Genomic DNA, 18,867 nt, shown 5'->3' on the forward strand with positions numbered 1-18,867 from the left:
GCACTCATGGGCATCAAAGTGTGCCCCGGTGTGCCTGGTGTGCCCCGGGGTGGGTGCAGAGCTGCCTTAGGGTGGGATAGCAGGGGGACACATCATTGCTTTCCAGCATCATGGTCTGTCATTATCATCCAACATCACCATCCAGCATTGCTGTCTTGCTTCACCATTCCACACTGATAGCCAGCATCATGATCTGGCATTGCCATCCAGTATTGCTGTCCAGCATTGCCATACAGCATTGCCCTAGCTGTCCAGAATCACTGTTGAATATCACCATTCAACATCACTATCCAGCATCACTGTCTGGCATCGCTGTCCAGCAATGCCATCCATCACCACCTCCCAGTATCACTGTCTGGCATCACCATGTAGCCTCTCCATCTGGTGTCACCATCCAGCATTCCATCCAGCATTGCAGGTCTCCCATGCTCCCATGAGCACCCTAACCATCCAGCTGCCTTTTCCCACTGCTGCAAACTTGTGTTGCACACAAGTGCCAGGGACATGCAGTGTCACCCTAATGCTAGAGCATCCCGAGGTTGACAGGCTGCTGTAGGTCTCCTTGCAGCTCTTGCTTTCGTGGCCCAGATGCCTAAACCCCAGACCTGGAGGGTTTCAGAAGCTTACTTTAAATAGGAAACAAAACTCTCCCATGTTTTGGGAAAAGATAACTAATCTCTGAAGAGATTTCGTTTATATCCAGAAAGGCATGTCTTACAAAATTCTTTGATTTCTTAGCTCCATTGTGATTTGTGCAGCAGCAGCAAGCAAATCTGGCTTTTACTTTTCCTGAAATTTCCACGTTTAGTATATGGGGAAGGAAGGGGGTGAAAAACCTGTGTCTAAAATACAATGAATGCAGGAATTGTCCATGTGTGTCAGCCCAGAGTTTGGCAGTCCAGCTGGCAAAAGGGGCTTAGCAGCAATGTCCTGTTCATCTGCAAGACATAGCTGCAGGTCCCATCAGGAAGGCAGTGCTGTGGTTTGGGTTGGGGTGCTCTACTTGGAGCCAGGACTAGGTCTCGCTGCCCAGCCTGTGCTGGCTGTCCTTGCTCTGGGTGACATCTTTGCCCTGGGTGATGGCCCTGCCTCTGGGCTCATTCGTTTCTTCCCTTCCTGATATTTTAGTGGGCCAGAAAAGCTCTCCCCTACCTGGCCACTCTGCTTGGTGCTGCTGCGGAAGCTGGCTCCCAGCTTGCGTTGGACATGCCAGCTCCTCCTGGAAGGCTCTGTGGTAAGATCAGATGCCATGCTCCAGCTTGTGTCTCCAGATTTGTGTCACTTTTTCATGGATCAAAAGTCCTGTGTCACTGCTGGGCTTGTCACATCCACTTAGCTCTCTCCTAACCCTCTGCACGGCATGAGGGGCTTCTGCCTACATGACACAGGGGCTGGTGTGGGCACACTGGGATGGAGAACACAAACAAACAGGATCACCCTTGGAGCTGCTGGAAGAGCAATATGCTATCTGGGTCCCTCAAGTCTGGCAGTTGGTCCTTGGCTCTCTTTGCAGCCCTTAGACTCACTCTCTCCTCTCTGCTTTTCCAGGTGCCGAGTGCTGTGCCCAGGCAGCACTGTCCTCTCCTGCTGATACCGTGCAGCTCTGACTGCTACCTGATGCATTGGGACCAGCTACCCTCACCTTGATGGGTGGCAACTGGCAACAGGGGTTAATGCATGTCCCTCTACCAACAGTGATGCACCCCATGGTGGTCCCAGTTGCTCTCTGGGTCTGGCTGCTGCACTCAGCTGCTTGTTTGGCCAGCGGGCATGGCCCAGCTGGCAAGAAGGAGATCAGCATTGATGGGGACCTGGTCATCGGGGGCCTCTTTCCTGTGCATGAGAAAGGTGTGGGGAGTGAAGACTGCGGCAAAATCAATGAGCACCGGGGCATCCAGCGTCTTGAGGCTATGCTCTTCGCCCTAGATGAGATCAACAAGGACCCAAGCATTCTGCCAGGGATCATGCTCGGTGCCCATATCCTCGACACCTGCTCCAAGGACACTTATGCCCTGGAGCAGTCACTTGACTTCGTCCGTGCATCTTTGACCAGGGTGGATGGCTCTGAGCATATCTGCCCTGACGGCTCCTACGCTGTCCATGATGATGTGCCCACAGCCATCACTGGCGTCATTGGGGGCTCCTACAGTGATGTCTCCATCCAGGTACCCCACAGGAAGGCTAAGCGGTTGGCAGAAATGGCAGTAGGGGATAACCTGGTTACAGGGCTCAGCCTTTATTGTCCCAGGACCGCCTCAAACTGGGAAGTTCTGGACCCATCCTCTTCCTTGGCCTCGGAGTGTGTTTCCAGGGGAGGGGGTGGTGTCTGAATTTCTGCTAAAGAAAACCTCCCATTTGTGTTTTCTCAGGGCTTGAAGGGTATGTAGCTACCCTCCTCTCCCTTACATCCTTTCATGCCAGCCCTTGCTATCATTATGAGCTGTTTGCTCTGAGGTTATGCTCTTCCCCCTAGGCAGTGGAGGGGATGACAACCCATCAGGTGGGAGAGCCCTGAAGCTTTCACTAGGAGCTATTTCTCTGCTATGGCATTCCCAGCTCGATCTGTCTACTAATTTGGGGATCTGCAGCCCTGTCGATGTGTGGGCTACTTCTTGAGGTCTCCCTATCTCAGGCTGTGGAGGACCCTGCTGGGCCTGCCCAACACCAGCTCCTCAGCAGAAGTTTTTGCAACTTGGGCTGTGGCAGAATCATTCCTTGCCAATTCCCTCTGAGGTGGACACTGGCCAGGCTTGGAACAGATGGGAAATACTTTATTCCCCCCCTCTGTGGCTTGCCAAAGCATGAGAGTGGTAGCAGGGGGCTGCTTAGCCAATGATTATCTTGATATTCAGGTCCACACCATCCTCTGTGTTGTGATGACCAACTAGTGCCCTCAACTGCCTGCTCTTCCACCACCCATTTTGAATGGTGTGAGCTGCCTTCTGGTACTTCTTGTACTGGGTCCTGGCATTCCACCTTCTGGCACAGGCCTGGAGGATGACGCTCGCTCTCTCAAGCCTCAAGTACGCTGACAGTGCCTGTAGCCGCCTCTCTTCACGCTGCTGGGCGATGGCTTGGCGCCACCAGGCCTGAATTGTGAGCACGCTGTTCACTGCCTGCCACAGGGCCCGGCGGACCAGCTGCCCACGCCACCAGGCCTGGATGGCCACAGCTGCATCAGCATGACATTCCTGCTGTGGAGACGGAGCATGGGGTCTCTTGGGAACATAATACGCTTTGGTGACCTAGGGCTGATCCAGGCCAGGAGAGGAATCAACTCTTCCCCATCATCCAAGACAAGAATCTGGGGACTGAATGCAGCCTGGAAGTTTTTCAAAATGAACTGAAGGCAGTGTTTTTCTCCTGTTCATATTTACTGGTGTGACTCCTTGCTGCAGATGTTTGGACACTAGAATTGTGTTTGAGAGGAAACTAGGCAAGTTTATGGAGAAGCAACCTCTTGAAGGTTACTAAATCCATAGAAGCAGCCTCTGGGAAAGTTGCTGAGCTACAAATCCCTGGAGACCCAGAGCATATGCTAGGGAAGTGTGACCCAAACTTCCTTGGGCAACCTCTTTGGCTGCTTCCAGGGATAGATATGGCATAGCTGCTCCTGGGCCTGCAGGCACACTTGTTCACGGGAAATACCACACACCTAAATGCTGCCTTGTGCATAGACTGTAGTTTGTAGCTATTCTGTCACTCAAAGGAGCCTAAAGTAACCTACTGGGGAAGTGTGCCCTGGCCCAGATGCAAACTGGGGTGAAAATCCACACATTGCAGGGCAGAGAAGGGAGAAAGTGAGATTGCAGGAGGTGCTGTGTCTCCTCTATTTGTCCCCATAAGGGTTCATGGTGACCTTCTGTCCCCCTTACCAGAGGAAGGACCCCAGCATCCAGCACAGGACTGAGCCCATGGTGGAGGAGGGAGTCCACTCACCACAATCCTCATGGGCTGCTCTGGAGGAAACAGCTGCCGTGGGACATCTGCATTGTCCCAGTCCCCCCTTCCCATTGTAGCACTTGGGACTTGGGGCTGCTTCATCATTCTGACACCTGGCTGTTGTGCGTGGTCATTCGCCGGCGATGTTGCACGGTGGGAGAAAGAGTGTGCCAGCACCCAACGTCGGCTTGTTTGCAGCCCCATGACTCCTGTTCCTGGAGGGTTTGATGCCCTGGTGGGTGTGGGGACACCCTCTGATATGACTGTGATGTCTCCTGACATCAGAATGGCTCCTTGGGGCCTCACCAGCAGGCCTGTGGGAGAGGAGCCAGCTTCTGTGGCCCTTCTTGCCTGTGGCAGGATGGGTGTTAAAGCCACTAGACATGAAGCAGGGGAGGCCACAAGGTGATGCCAGCTAGGATGATGCTTGCCAGGGTTCTTATCCTACCATCCTCTGCACCAAACCCAGGCCAACTATGATGGCCAGCTACATGTCTTTACTGGGTTCAGCTGAGAGCATTGCCTAGATAGAAGAGGGTACAAGGAAGAGACAACTTCCTGAACATCCTCAGTGCCCACCTGCAGGAATGGGCACCTCTAGCATCTGAGACCTGAGATGTAACCCTGGATGCAACACAGCTCAGCTTCCCAAAGCAGAGTCTCTGTGAATCCAGGGGACAGCTTTGGCAGGGGAATGCCTTGGAAAGAGCATCCTTTCTAAAGATGCAACCAGCTGGAGGGGCTGGCCAAGACCCTGGGCTGTCAGAGGGCCACATGCTCTCTAGGATTTTGCAAGTCTAAGCACACCCATCAGTTTCTATGTGCCACTTTCTGTCAGCAAGTGCACATGTTTCCCTTCTTGTAGGATGGAGGAATCCAGTGCTTAGTGATGGAAACAGTTCACTGGCCTGGGCTTTTTTCCCTCCTCTTGCTGTTCAGTTTGATTCCAGAGTACGTACCAGCACTTACTGCCATATCCAAGCACCCTAAGGTGCCCTGATGCTGAGGGCACCTCCTGAGACAGCATGTTTCTGAGACAATTAGGACAGACAATTTTGGGGTTGTTCCAGAGTACATGGATCCCTGCCCCTGGCCCATGCACCTGATTAGTGAGCCACAGGCCTTACTGGGGAGGAATTATTGTCTGATAGCTCCCACCCCAGGCTGAACCTACGTAGAGGCACTGCTGCTCTCTGGGGCCTTCTTCCCATAAAGGGAAGTAATTTGCTGTTAAAAACATATTTGTCCATGTTAATTAAGCAGCATGGTTCTTGCATGGGCAGCAGAGAGAAGCATTCAGGCTCCCTAATCCCCACCCCCCCTTCACCCTGCTCTGAGAGCCTGGATTTTTAGCAGCTTTATTAGCAGCACTTTTTCCCCTTTGAAGAGTTTCTGCTGAGCAGTTTGAAGGTACAACTGTGTCAGGCATTTGTAGGCAGGCAATGGGCTGCCTGCAGCCCCCTCCCCATCTTCAGCACTCTGATGCCTCCTTCTGGCTCAGGAGTGGAAGCTCTAATCCTGGCCCTTTTTCCCTGCCTGCAAGCAGTGGTGATACTGAGGAGGCCCACCTTGGGCTGTGAGGTGCATTGGCTTTGTCCTCGTGGACAAGCTGTCTCTTGTGGGTTACCTGTGGCGGATTTTCTGCATTTTCTTCCCCCCCCTCCTTGCTTTTGATGAGTCCATTCCCTTCCTGCCCCCACCCTGAATTTCAAAGGGGATAGTATGAATATTAAAAACAATATTTTGAATAAGCAGGAGCTGGAAGGAATGAGAACCCAGCAAAATTGCTGTGCTTCCTGGAAGAATGTAATCACAGTGCCAATGGGATGAGGAAATGACCCTAAGTCCCTTTGCCCACTAGGCAGCATAATGTTCCTTCCCTGGCATCTGAGGGCAAGCAGGCAAGAGCCAGGGAATGGGCCTGCTGCGGAGCCACAAAGGCCCAGACATGACTTGGTCCTTCCCTCTAGCCCTATCCTTGCTAAGGTCTGGCCACCTTTGGCAGCAAAGGCTAATGTCTGTCCAGTGACTAATAAAGGAGCAGAAGGTCTTATATGTGCCTGGTGGGTTGCTGAGGGCTGGCAGGAAGCTTGTGGGCTGAGGTTGTTGCAGCCCTACAAGGACCATACTTAACAGCTGTGCTCCAGCACATATGTAAGGGCTTGGGCAATCCTGTAAATGTATCCTTCCATCTGCCTGTCTGCCCCGTGTGAACTGGCTGCTGAGCAGTCAGAGTCTCTGAGTCACCAGATGTGGGATTGCTCTACAAATACGCTACTGTAGTTACGATCAACAGGGTGGTTGGCTGACTCTTTAATACTTGGTGTTGGGCAGAGATCTTAGAGTGGGAATGTCCCTCTTTGCGACATGTCTTCAGGAGAACTGCAGGAGCAGACCATAGCTGGGCAATATGTCCCTTGCACCTTATACTTCTCCCTCTTCCTCTACACAGGTAGCCAACCTGCTGCGGCTCTTCCAGATTCCACAGATCAGCTATGCCTCTACCAGTGCCAAGCTGAGCGACAAATCCCGTTACGATTACTTTGCCCGCACTGTCCCACCAGATTTCTACCAAGCTAAGGCCATGTCAGAGATCCTCCGCTTCTTCAACTGGACATATGTCTCCACTGTGGCCTCGGAAGGTGATTATGGTGAGACAGGCATAGAGGCCTTTGAGCAAGAAGCCCGCATGCGCAACATCTGCATTGCTACCTCAGAGAAGGTGGGACGCTCCATGAACAAAAAAACATATGATGGTGTGGTCAGGGCCCTACTGCAGAAGCCCAGTGCCAGAGTGGTTGTGTTGTTTACCCGGAGTGAAGATGCCCGGGAGCTGCTGGCGGCTGCTCACAGAGCAAACGTATCCTTCATGTGGGTGGCCAGCGACGGGTGGGGAGCCTTGGAGAGTGTGGTGGCTGGGAGAGAAGTTGTTGCTGAGGGAGCCATCACCATTGAGCTGGCAGCATATCCCATTAAAGAGTTTGCTGCCTACTTCCGTAATCTCAATCCCTACAACAACAGCCGAAATCCCTGGTTCCGTGAGTTTTGGGAGCACAAATTCAAGTGTAGCTTCCACACTCAAGACTGCAGCCGGTATTCCCTAAAGATGGGCAAGTTTGAGCCAGAGTCCAAGATAACATTTGTGGTTAATGCAGTCTATGCCATGGCTCACTCTCTTCACAACATGCACCAGGCTCTGTGCCCCAATGTCACCAAACTCTGTGACTCCATGAAGCCTGTTAACGGCAAGAAGTTCTACAAGGACTTCATGCTCAACGTTAATTTTGATGGTGAGTTCAGAGGTGAAGAGGTTTGACTATCTATCTGAAAGGAATGGGTGAAAGGGCAGGGAAGACTGAAAGACAGATTTCATCTATAACCCTGCAGTTCCTCCAGTGTGCCCAAACTAAGAGCCCTCACACAGTGAGCTGTAGCTCTCCCAGGACACTAATAGCATACTATCATTCTTTGGAGGAAGTCCAAGCCTTGCCTTCCCAAGAGACTGCTATGGCTGTGTGGGACTGAGTCCCGCAGGTTCCCCTCCCCACTCTCTGCCTCCCCTCTCAAAGCATACGTGTCTTCAGAGACTTCAGTTGCATGTTCTGGGATTTAGTCCCCTGTTTCAGGAACTAAACTGGAGGGAGACTGTTGATTAGAGACCTACAGATCTGAGGGTGAATCTGAAGTATCTCATCTATAATCTGGGCTGAATCTGGTTACCTGTGAGTAATTCAGAGCTGTGTAGGTAGTAGGAGGGCAACAATACTGCACAGGAGCTCAAAATCCACCCCTACACACACAGTTTTCCCCTGCAGAGCTGGCTGGGGAGCTACCAAGTTCTTAGACATGTGGGAAGATAGTTCTCCACCATTACTTTCATGATCCTGCTAGGTCCTTGGAAGTAATTACTGCTGAGTTATCATGAAGGCAGGGAACAGGCTGGAAATTTACCCCTGACCTTAGCAGCTTGGACATGTCCCTTTAATCTGCTCGATGCAGCTACATCTCTACACTGGGAGCAAGTGCTTTCCTGTCCAGTGGGTGGGCCGGGGTATGTGTGTATGTCCATGTGCTATGCTGAGCAAAGCTGCTGCAGCATACGGGCAGTGTGAAGCCAGCTTTCTGAACAGTGACTGTCTCCTCATCTCCTCCCCCCCAGCTCCATTCAGGCCAGCAGATACCAAGAGCATTGTTCGATTTGACCGTTACGGTGATGGGATTGGGCGCTACAATATCTTCAACTATTACCACGTGGATGGGCGGTATCGGTATCAGAAGGTGGGCTACTGGGCCGAGGGGCTCTTTCTCAATACCAGCCTCATCCCATGGGCTGAGACATCTGTCCCTGTGTCCCAGTGCAGTGACCCATGCAAGAAGAATGAGATAAAGAGCATGCAGCCTGGAGACATATGCTGCTGGATCTGCATCCCCTGCCAGCCTTATGAATACCTGCTGGACGAATTCACCTGCATGGACTGTGGTCTTGGTTACTGGCCCAATGAGACCCTGAATGGTTGCTTTGAGTTGCCCCAAGAGTACATCCGTTGGAAAGATGTTTGGGCCATTGGTCCTGTCACTATTTCTTGCCTGGGATTTATTTCTACCCTTTTTGTTTTTGGGGTCTTTATCAAGAACAATGACACCCCCATTGTGAAGGCCTCAGGCCGGGAACTCTGCTACATTCTCCTCACAGGGGTCCTCATGTGCTACAGCATGACCTTCATCTTCATCGCAAAGCCTTCCACTGAGGTGTGCACACTCCGGCGCCTGGGGCTGGGCACATCTTTCGCTGTCTGCTATTCGGCCCTCTTGACCAAGACAAATCGCATTGCCAGGATCTTCAGTGGTGTGAAGGAAGGTGTGCAGCGCCCTCGGTTCATAAGCCCCACATCGCAGGTGGTCATCTGCATGGCTCTCATCTCCTGCCAGTTAATCATTGTTGTCATCTGGCTGCTGGTGGAGACCCCTGGTACAGGCAAGGAGACTGAGCCTGACAAGAGATACATTGTTACGCTTAAGTGCAACAACCGTGACTCCAACATGCTTATCTCGCTCACCTACAATGTCCTCTTGATTGTCCTGTGTACGGTGTATGCCTTCAAGACACGGAAATGCCCTGAAAACTTCAATGAGGCCAAGTTCATTGGGTTCACAATGTACACAACCTGCATCATCTGGCTGGCCTTCCTGCCCATTTTCTATGTGACCTCCAGTGACTACCGAGTAAGAACCTGAGTTTTGGGGGGCTCAGGCAGCGCCTAGCCCAGCTGATCCTTGTAATATATGCCCTGCAAGGCCTGTGGCTGGGAGATGAGTGATTCTGGGGAAGGGAGCCTTTGAAATTGGAGCTCATAAGGGTGATGGTTACCAACATTTTAGGGCATTTCAGACTGGGTGATGTGTGGCCACAGATGGTGTTAAAAGGGTGTGTTTGAAGGGGCAATGGTGCCTGGGGGGGGCATGACTACCCCTTCACAAACTGCTGGCCAGGGTGACAATGGGACATGTCCCTGAGCTCTCCAGAGCATCCAACTGATCTGCTGCCCATCCTTCCAAGCCCCCACCCTGCAGTAATTGCCCTCGTTGGGCCTGGCTATGAGCAAGGGTACCAGGTAGCCCTGATCACTTCTGCCCATTGCCCCCTAGAGACAAACACTGACCATGGATCTAGGGCAATCTAGGGAGGTCAAGCAATCCTGGAGAGCAGGGAGCACCCTGTCGTGGGTCTGGGGAGCCAACAGATGCATGGCAATACCCACTCCTGAAAAGAGGCGGTCCATGTCTATCCTCCTTTCTGTGCCTTGTGGGTGCCAGCAGTGCAGGCAGATGATGAGAATGGCTGTGCTCCTGATTTTCTACAGAGAAACAGCAGCCCCTGGTGGGAGCAGAAATTTGTGTTACAGTAGTGCCAGAGTCCAGCTCCACATCAGGAAAAGTCCAAAATGGGGATGTTTGCAAGGCATTGGAGAAACAGTGTGGCCCAGTGCCTAGAGCATATTGGCGGGCTGTTGGGGGTGTTCCCAGGGTATGCCATGCACAGACAGCATGTCTCCATTGGGCCAGTGGCCGCCTTCCGCCCACAAGTCTCCAGCTGGATATAGGCACTGGCCTGGCAGGGGATTCTTTATCCAAGGCATTAAGGTTTCAGTCTGCTAAGTGAGGGCATCCTGATGGGGAGATTTGATGTGGGATGTGGCATCCAATTTGCTTGAGTGATGCAGGCAGGTGGGAAAAGGAAGCTGACACTGGCTGCTGTCCTCAGCATCTTGTCCCTGGCTCTGAGTATGTCCCAGCTTGGGAAGGGGCAGGGAAGAGTGTGCTGGATCCCACCCTCACCCAGTGTGTCCCATGGAACAGGATGTACATGGCAATGGCCCTTCCCTGTGGCTCAGCAGCATCCTCTGCTCCTGGAAGCTGGCTGATGTACCAGGGCAGATTTTGCCTTGTTCTGCTTGGGGCAGAGGGCTCGTGGCAGACTGATTCAGAGAAGCTTTCTTGGCATCCTGTTGAAATTGCAGGCCTGGCCTGATGATTGCCCCCTCCACTGCCCTGTCTCCAGGTCCAGACCACCACCATGTGCATCTCAGTGAGCCTCAGCGGCACCGTGGTCCTTGGCTGCCTCTTCACCCCCAAACTCCACATCATCCTCTTCCAGCCGCAGAAGAACGTGGCCAGCCACCGTGTGGGCACCACTCGGTTCAGCGTGGCAGCTGCAGGCTCTAGCCAGTCCCATGGTGAGTGTAGCAGGGCTGGGGGAGAGGGCTGAGGGGGAGGTCAGCATCCCACTTCTCATTCCTGAGGTGGAAGATGCCAACATAGGACCCTGGAGCAAAGTTGGGACGGGAGTAGGACATAGCTGAAAACAGGACAGTGAAAGACATTGTTGTGTGCTGTACTGATCCTCTCTGTCCCCCATTCTGAATCCCAATTCCTCCTGTTTAAAATGGCTGCTAGCCCCAAGGCTGTGGCACAGATTGCCGGAGGGTACTGCTCGTGAGTACCCATTGCCTCATCTTAGTGTGATGCAGTAGCCCTGAGCACCTGTTGCCCGCGCCAGTCACCACAGGTACCCAATGCCTGTTGCTTCCCCACCTCCATGTCAGTGGGATGCAACTGCCTCACCACTCATTTCCCACCGCAGTGGGGTGCAGCTACGCTGGGTGCCCATTACCCATACTAGTGATGCAGCTACCAAGGGCACCCATCATCACAGCCCAGTGAGGTGCAGCCGCTCTGGGCATCCATCACCCACCGAATCGAGATGACCTGCGTGAGCGGGAAAGGCTGATGCCAGACCCCAATATGCTGCTCACTGCCATCTTCTTGGCCAGGCTCTGCCTCACAGTATGTGCCCACGGTGTGCAACGGTCGTGAGGTGGTGGACTCCACGACGTCATCCTTGTGAAAGATGGGATTGGCTGCTCTGAGGTGCTGCAGCTCCTGCAGTCCTGCTGGCAGCCCCAGTCCCCTGGGGATTTTCCAGCTCAACAAGAATTGAAAGGCTTGCTCACCGAGGTGAGGGCACTGCCAGAGGCAGAATCCAGAGAGCAGGACCCACCCCGGCCTCATGCCCTGCTGCTGGGGGCCCAAGCCAGCAAGGAAGCTCAGCCCCCAGTCCAGTGCGAGCCTCATGGCCTGTGCACTGAGCCAGAGTGCACAACATGCTTTCCTTGTGCTGAGTTGTGTTACAGCGTACTTCTCTGGCGCTGAGCTGTGTTACACTGCACACTTTCCTTGCATGGAGCCACATCACATATCATGTTTCCCTCACACAAAGCCATTACACATTGGGATTTCTTGCACTGAGCCATAATATGCCAGGCTTCCCTCACATTGTTCCATGTTACACATCATGCTTCTCATGCTAAGCCACATAATACATCACACTTCCACCATGCTGAGCTGTTACGTGGCATGCTTCGCTTCCACTCAGTCATGTTACACATCACACTCCCCTTGCACTGAGTCATTACCCATTGCACTTCCCTCACACCGTGCCATGGTATGTGCTCCTCTTCCCTTGTGCTGAGCCACATCACACATCATGCTTTCCTGTTGCTGAGCCGTGATACGCATCACACCTCTTTCACACTGAGCTCTATTACACATCATGCTCACGCTGTAATGAGCCACGTTACATGTCATGTTTCCCCAGGACAGCAGTTAGGCACTAGCCCTTAGCAGTTAGAACTTTTCCCATTCTTTTTTGCCCCGGGCTTGCAGGGAGCCAAAAGGAATCCAACAGCCCCAAGGGCATGTACTGCCTCCTACCTATGCCACTAGCCCCAATTGCCTCTCAAGCATCCCAGCTGAGCACCCATGGCTGCACTGACCCTAGTCACACCTCCCTTTGCCCCAGCAACCTGATAAAAGCACAGCCAGGCTGCACCAGCATACTTCACCTATGTATTCTCATGGTGTTTTTAGTTTTTTCTTAGAGTATTTCTTGGCACAAGATGCTCAAGACTGAGAAGGTGACAGAAAGCATCATGGCTAACCTCTGCTCAGCCAGCTGTAGAGCCCAAGAGTTCTGTTTTTTGGCATTTGCCTAGGTTGAATGACCTACCCTGTGTATTTGAGCCCAATCAAGTTTTTAAGAGTAGATTTTTTTTCCTGTGAGCAAGATTGTGATTTTGGGGGTAATTTTTATGTAAATAAAGTGTTTTTCTTTTTTCTTTCTTCTTTTCTGGTAATTGACTCCTCTGAGAAGAGGGCAGCATCAAGGTGCAGGGCCATGAGTACAAGTGAGAGCCACGGCCCAAATTAAGGTGCCAGTGGAGTGCCTGCAGTCAGGGTGTTAGAGACCAGGGAGAAATGTCATGCACTAACTCCACTGCTGAGGGGCAGGAATGCTCAAGCTCTCCCTGGCCCAGTAGGGTGACCACACTAATGACACCAAAAGCAAGTCTATGAACAACAGAGGCTTTAATGAATCAGGGGACAGGGTTGGCAGACAGTGAGGAAGCGGGGGAGGAGCTGTCAGCTGTTCCCGCCCTCTGCTTCAGGGGGATGATGCAGATACTGTTTTTGGCTTCTTTGATTCTCCACCACCGACCCAGCCTGTAAATGAGAAAAAGAAGGTTCAGCTGCTGCCTGTCCTCACAGCAAGCTGTGTCCCCCCTCCTCATTCTGGGCAGGACACTAGATCAAGGTGCCCAGCCCTTAGAAGGAGGTAGGCCCTATGCCCCCCCCCCCGCTGGAGCTTTGTACCCATAACCCATGGGAGAGGGGACAGTACCGGTGCTCCTGCCCAAGGCCAGCCACCAGGAAGTCACCTGCTGCTGAGAACTTCAGGCTGTTGACGAAGCCAACCTGGACGGAATAGAACGTGCATGAGGACCAGGTAGCTCCAGAATGGCAGCTTTACTCCTGCAGTCACTCAGCCCTCACCTGTGGCCTCCTGGAATGCCAGGTGTTGAGCCAACAGGACAGAGCCCAGCTCTTCAGCATCCCCAGCCTCCCCCACCTGCCCTGTCCATACCATTGGAACATCAAACAGAGGCTCCAGTTTCCGAAATCCCTCGCCGCATTTCCACAGCCTCACGCTGGCACTGTGTGAGCCTGGCACAGAGAAACAGAGATGACCCCCTCCCCCACCATGCACCCTATTCTTAAGGGAGCAAGGCCCCATGCCCAGCTTCCCCTATCCACCACCTCAAAGCAACAGCAAAACCAAGGGTCTCACACCACAAAGCACCTGTGGCAACAAGGTCACTGTTGTGCAGGGCAGCCACCGCTGAGATCCAGTATGGCTGCTGCAGGCCGTGGGAGCCAAATGTGCCATGAGCCTGCTTCACTAGCGTCAGTGGCTTTTTCTTTGTCAGCCCCCACAGAGCGATGGACCTGCCCAGGGGGAGCAGGTGGTGAGGGAGGTGCAGGAAGTACTACCATGCCATATCCACTCCCAGCATGGCCCCGTCATGGCACTCACCCATCATCTGCACCTGACACCATGTGCTCCTCATTGATGAGCTGAATACAGTCAATAGAGCCCCTAAAGAGAGTGGTGTTTAGCACTGATTATGAGTTTTGGGACTCTACTGAAGGAAGGGAGATAAAGACCCATGCAGGCAAGAGCCCACCAGGGCGCCTGCTGGCTTAATACGTGCACACGCTTCACCGCCAGCCCAACGGGCCTGCTCACAGCCCCCATGAGCCACTGATTCACCCTGGACCTACTGGTGCCCGTAAAACACGAGCTGTGACTCCTCAGGGATCTTCCAGACCCGCACTGTGCCATCTCGTCCCCCTGATGTCACACAGCACTCCCGGCTCAGGCCATCTAGCCCTGTGATGATGTCCTGGTGCCCAAATCTGGAGGAGAGAAAAAAGAGCTGCCCTGAGTCACAGCTCTGCTCCCCTGCCTGTCTCTGTGCAGGGCTGCTGGTACATCCCAGACCAGGACGGTCCTGGAGTCCTCCAGCCAGCAGGCTGGCCAGATACAGTGTCCAAAGGGTTAGTGGTGTGCTCTCTTCATCTCCCGCTGCCTGACCAGGGTCTTACAGAGTTTCTACGTATGCATTCTCCGCCACGTTCCAGACCTTGACAGAGCGGTCGTGGGAAGCACTGTACAGCTGGTGTGTACCCTTCTGGAAGGACAGGCCCTGTGGAGGAACAAGAAGGCAGATGGACATGTACATGGCCACAAATCTCCCTTTCTTTCCCCACCTATCCCCAGGGATCACCGCAAGGCCAGGGGACATCCCATAAACTGACTGCCCTGTTCAGAAGGGCCATGCATCCAAGCTACCCCTTTGGGGGCAACAAGAGGTTCAGAGAGCTCCAGAGACCCTAGGATGGGGCTGATGAGCAGTTACAGCTAGAGGCAGGTGCAGCAAAGCCCACCCCCATGGAAATGGGGGGAGAATACCAGTGCAGCCTTGTATGCTCTCAAATGAGTCCTTGAGCATTCCTTCCCCATTTTCCAGCTCCTGGTAGGCAGGAACCACAACCAACCCCCATGTAAGAGTCACCAGGGACAACACAGTTGCACATAGCTGTCTGACCCCAGAGGCATCCACAACCAATGCCCACAGCCCCCACCACCTACTCACCGACACGGCATCACGATGACCAGTGAACTTGTACAGGTGTTTGCAGGTGGCTGCCTCCCAGATCATTATCAGTTTGTTCCTGTCTCCAGTTGCCTGATGGGAAGCAGGGGATGCCTGAAACCTTCCCCTTGGAGATTGCAGCCCTCCCCAGCAGTGGAGCACAACCGATGCTCCCATCCCACTTAGTCTCATCCTGGGAACATGCCACCAACTCTAGCAAGTTGTGAGGTGAGGGCTGTTTCAACCTAACAGGGTAAATCTGCAGCTGCAAAACTACCCTCCAGGGCCATGGGAAGAGATGCACTCCCAACATTCTGGTTGCCTTCACCAGAGAGAGGCTCCCAAGAGTGCAGGAAAGGGGCCAAGCAGTGCTGGGGACGATGCCTGGACCCAGCTGACAACATGAGCCTCCTGTCGCCTTACCAGGTACTTGCTGTCTGATGAGATAGCCATGCAGAGGATGTGAGCTGTGTGCCCCACCTGCTGCTCTTCAGTGCCTTTCTTCCTTCCAGGCACCACGCACAGCTTCTTCCCACTCTCCACCTCCCCTGCAGGAAAGGTAGCCTTTGTTAAATGACAGAAATTGCTGCCAATTCCCCCACAGGATAGTCTGCTATCTCCCCTCCCCCCTCCAAAGGATGAATAAACCTTGCACTACACCCTAGAAGGGGCAACTACAATGTTCCTGGACCTGCTAAGGGTCAAGCCCCAGAGTCATTGGTCCTCATGCTCTAGGATCACAGCTCCTCCTGCGACAGCCAGACAACCTCAGTAAGACCCCGCAATCCTATTGTGGCAGGGTCTCTGCAGGGATTAAACGGGAGAAACTGATAGATTCAACCCCTGAAGAGGAAGGAACCAGACTTGCATTTAATGATGAAGCCATCCTTGGCAGCTGAAAAGATGAACCTGTCATCTGGAGAAATGACAAGGCAGGTGATGGGCAGCTGGTGCCCCCGCAACACTCGGATGCTCGCCGGATCTGGAGGCTGCACCTGAATGGAGAGAGCGGGCTGTGAACAGGTCCTCTCCCTGGTCTGGACCCCAAGTGCTTCCCCAAGCACAAGGGTGCCCAGGCATGTTGTGGCTTCAGAAAGGTCAGTATCCCCACACAGCAAAGGACTCCAAAACCACCTCCCCACCTTCCTCCAGCGCATAAGTCAAGCACTGCCAGTCCCTCCCAGGAAGGGAGAAGGGCCCTTATTGTTGCATTTGGCAGAGGTATGGGAAGCCCACGCATGATGACTATAGCAGAGTTGGGGCCGTGCCTCTGCCAGCACTGTCTGACCCCAACAGCTGCCCATGGTAGCGTTCCTCTGAAGGTGAATGGTATGGTGCACCCAAAGCAAAAGGGGCTCTCCCAAACCTGCCTACTTACATCTTTGGCAACTTGCCGCTGTAATCGGCCCTTCTGCTCAAGCTGGAAAAGAAAGATGAACCTCTGTGAGAAGGCCTCCAAAACACCTCTGATCTCCCCATCTGGGAGAGGAGACACTGTGTCCCTGGGGGCTGCTATCTCAAGGGAGAAGGGAAGGACCGGGAGGTGGGATCGAAGCTGTTCCCAAACGACGGGGTGCACCAGGCCACAGCTCTCCTACTCACCACATCTTCCTTTAGGCGGTCGCCAATAAGATCCTCTGCAAAGGCCTCTTCCTCTGCTCTCTCCTCCTCTGTGCCGGACACCGTGATGTAAGCGCCCGGTTTGTATCTCTGCCACGTGCCAGGCTCAGCTCCTCACCCCACCAGGCCGGGGCCTCCCCTTACAGCGAGGATGCCGCCCTCCTCTGTGCCCCGCTGCGAGAACGCAGTGCCAGCAGCCGTGCCGGTGGGGGATAAGCCTGCAGGGCCCCCAACACCGCGCTGGAGACCCACTGATGGAAGGAGCGAGGGGCCCGAGCGAAAGAGCCTCTCCAGGCCGCGGCAGCTCCCGCGACTCACCGTGACGGCGCAGCTGCTCCAAATACAGCTTCGCGAGCCGCAGCTTCTTCTCTTGCGGGGTCTCCTCCACCTCCTCCTCCTCCGCTGCCGCCGCCTCCGGCCGGCGCCCGCCCGCCGCCGGGCTGCGGGGAGCCACGTGAGCGCCGCTACCAGCAGCTGTGGCAGCGCGGCCACCTCGGCCCCACCGCCCTTACCTCTCCCCCTCGGAGTCGCTGGAGACCTCCTCGTTGCGGTGCCAGCCGGCTGCCGGACGCGCCTTGCTCTCCCCGCCCAACGCCTGCACAACACGCCCGCTCGCTCAGCGGGGGAACGTGGCGGCCACGAGAGGCTTCCCCCGCCCCGCCTGCGCCGTGGGCCCTCCGCAACTCCTCACCGCAGCCCGCTGTCGCCGCGGCGACGGCCGCCGCCGCCACCGCCGCCCTGCCACAGCCAGGAACGTGCCGCGCGGCGCTTTCCTCTTCCTGCCGCCCGCCGCCGCCGCCGCCGCCGCCATCTTGCTGCCGCACGTGTCGCCTCGCATCGGCCCCGCCCCGGGCTCGCCGGCGTTAGCGGCGGCCGCTGGCCCCGCCCCCACAGCGCGGGGCTGTCACGCCGCCCGCCTCCCATTGGCGGGCCGCGCTGTCCTTCGGACAGCGACGTCCTTCCGGCAGAGGCGGGGCGGAAGGGGGGTGGTGCCGCCATTTTCTGTTTTGCTGGGGAGCGGGTGCTGCTGTTGTCGGCTGGTGTCGCTGTGGCTGTACACCCCTCCCCGTCTTCCTCCCTTTTTCGCGTTCCCCTTGTCCTCGGTCCTAGTGCCTGTCGGCTCTTCCCTACTGGCCTCCATCCCCCTGGGCTCTCTTATCCACTTCATTTCCATCTGTTAGAGCTTAGTTCCTGTTTCTACCCTCCGTCTACCGTATTCGCTCTGATCACCTCCATTTTGTATCCTTTGCTTGTTCATGCTGGTGTCCTCTGTTTAGCACTATGTTACCTCCACTTCCAGCCATCTTTCTCCATGTGGAAAGGGAGCAGGGTGTGCATGGAGCACATGAGCAGAATAGCAGGCAGATGAGGGAGGATATACCGGCTCAGTGTGCATAGTGGGAAATGGGAGCTGCAGCTTGCGGGGGGAAGAGAGGGGATAAGAGTGTGCAAAAAGAGGCACAGAAGGAGCAAGTTTACACCATCTATGGGCATTCAATGCACCACTGTGAACCAGGACAGGGGGTGGGGGGCTCTTGGCCGTAAGGATAGGCTTTTGGGAAAGCAAAAAGATCTTTTTGCAAATAGATTGCTGGGGTGTTACTCTTTAAACTTGGCTTGGGTGTTTCGAAATTCTCCATTGAATCCTGGCTCATCTGTTGTTGCTTTTGGGGTTTTATAGGGGAGAAAACCCACTGAAACATTGGAGAAGAAGGATATTTGAAGGAGAAAAATCGCTAAGTATCACCTGAAAGATGTAAATCTCTGGATAAATAACATATTATTTTGAAGGGGGGCAGTCAGGCATCATCCTGCTGTTACAGGTGGCTTTTAAATTAGTGTTGCTGGGAGTGTGGTGCTTGTGGAGAATGGGAGGCCCTGGTGCCTGCACAAGTCTTGGGGCTCTCTTGCACTGATGGCTGGGCATGCAGACTCTGTGTTTGGCTCTGCATCAAAGCCCCAGGTCCAAGCTGCCAACCTGGAGCATGTGGCTAAGGCAGGGGTTTGCTGCCTGGGGAGTGTGAGTTTTCCCTCTACCAGTGTCAGTCCAGTCTTGGTAGAGAAATGTCAAATTCTCTCCCAGCTGTTTGTTTTATTTTATTTTATTTTTGTGTACATGTTCCCTTCCCCTTCCTGACGGAACTCAAACATAACAAGAAAGTGTACAAGAGGTGAAAGCAGGGACAGTTGATCCAGCAAGAATATAGAGACAGTGTCTGAGCGTGCGGGGATAGGGTTAGGAAAGCCGAAG

General features: G+C 54.1%; 2 protein-coding genes across 3 annotated transcripts; one reads left to right on the forward strand and one right to left on the reverse strand.

The window, feature by feature from the left end:
• Positions 1 to 1,706: 1,706 nt before the first annotated feature.
• On the forward strand, positions 1,707 to 12,616 carry GRM2 (glutamate metabotropic receptor 2). 2 transcript variants are annotated; one of them, XM_062585249.1, is made up of 5 exons: positions 1,707 to 2,165; positions 6,395 to 7,232; positions 8,102 to 9,165; positions 10,502 to 10,676; positions 11,274 to 12,616. In XM_062585249.1, exons 1-5 carry the CDS (start codon positions 1,707 to 1,709, stop codon positions 11,345 to 11,347), a joined length of 2,610 nt encoding a protein of 869 aa, XP_062441233.1. In that variant the 3' UTR covers positions 11,348 to 12,616. The 2 variants fall into 2 exon arrangements, with proteins under 2 accessions (XP_062441233.1, XP_062441234.1); XM_062585250.1 differs by having other exon boundaries at positions 1,840 to 2,165; positions 10,502 to 10,682.
• A 232-nt stretch (positions 12,617 to 12,848) lies between these two features.
• RRP9 (ribosomal RNA processing 9, U3 small nucleolar RNA binding protein) lies at positions 12,849 to 17,441 on the reverse strand. The gene is made up of 15 exons (XM_062585432.1): positions 17,308 to 17,441; positions 17,129 to 17,211; positions 16,935 to 17,056; positions 16,599 to 16,666; positions 16,375 to 16,416; positions 15,865 to 15,991; positions 15,420 to 15,544; positions 14,997 to 15,089; positions 14,446 to 14,546; positions 14,122 to 14,256; positions 13,874 to 13,936; positions 13,640 to 13,785; positions 13,424 to 13,503; positions 13,181 to 13,254; positions 12,849 to 13,002 (listed from the first exon to the last, which is right to left on the reverse strand). Exons 1-15 carry the CDS (start codon positions 17,425 to 17,427, stop codon positions 12,876 to 12,878), a joined length of 1,506 nt encoding a protein of 501 aa, XP_062441416.1. The 5' UTR covers positions 17,428 to 17,441; the 3' UTR covers positions 12,849 to 12,875.
• Between the last annotated feature and the right edge of the window lie 1,426 nt (positions 17,442 to 18,867).

This window comes from Rhea pennata, chromosome 12, assembly GCF_028389875.1.
Source record: "Rhea pennata isolate bPtePen1 chromosome 12, bPtePen1.pri, whole genome shotgun sequence".
NCBI lineage: Eukaryota > Metazoa > Chordata > Aves > Rheiformes > Rheidae > Rhea > Rhea pennata.

Excerpts from the sequence above, each read along its gene's own strand:
- GRM2 (XM_062585249.1), top strand. The coding sequence starts at position 1,707 with ATGGTGGTCCCAGTTGCTCTCTGGGTCTGGCTGCTGCACTCAGCTGCT. Across the intron at positions 2,166-6,394 it reads ACAGTGATGTCTCCATCCAG|GTAGCCAACCTGCTGCGGCT; the intron begins GTACCCCACAGG and ends TCCTCTACACAG. Across the intron at positions 9,166-10,501 it reads TGACCTCCAGTGACTACCGA|GTCCAGACCACCACCATGTG; the intron begins GTAAGAACCTGA and ends CCCTGTCTCCAG.
- RRP9 (XM_062585432.1), bottom strand. The coding sequence starts at position 17,427 with ATGGCGGCGGCGGCGGCGGCGGCGGGCGGCAGGAAGAGGAAAGCGCCG. Across the intron at positions 15,545-15,864 it reads GGATGGCTTCATCATTAAAT|GGGAGGTGGAGAGTGGGAAG; the intron begins GCAAGTCTGGTT and ends CCTTTCCTGCAG. Across the intron at positions 15,090-15,419 it reads CATCAGACAGCAAGTACCTG|GCAACTGGAGACAGGAACAA; the intron begins GTAAGGCGACAG and ends GCTTCCCATCAG.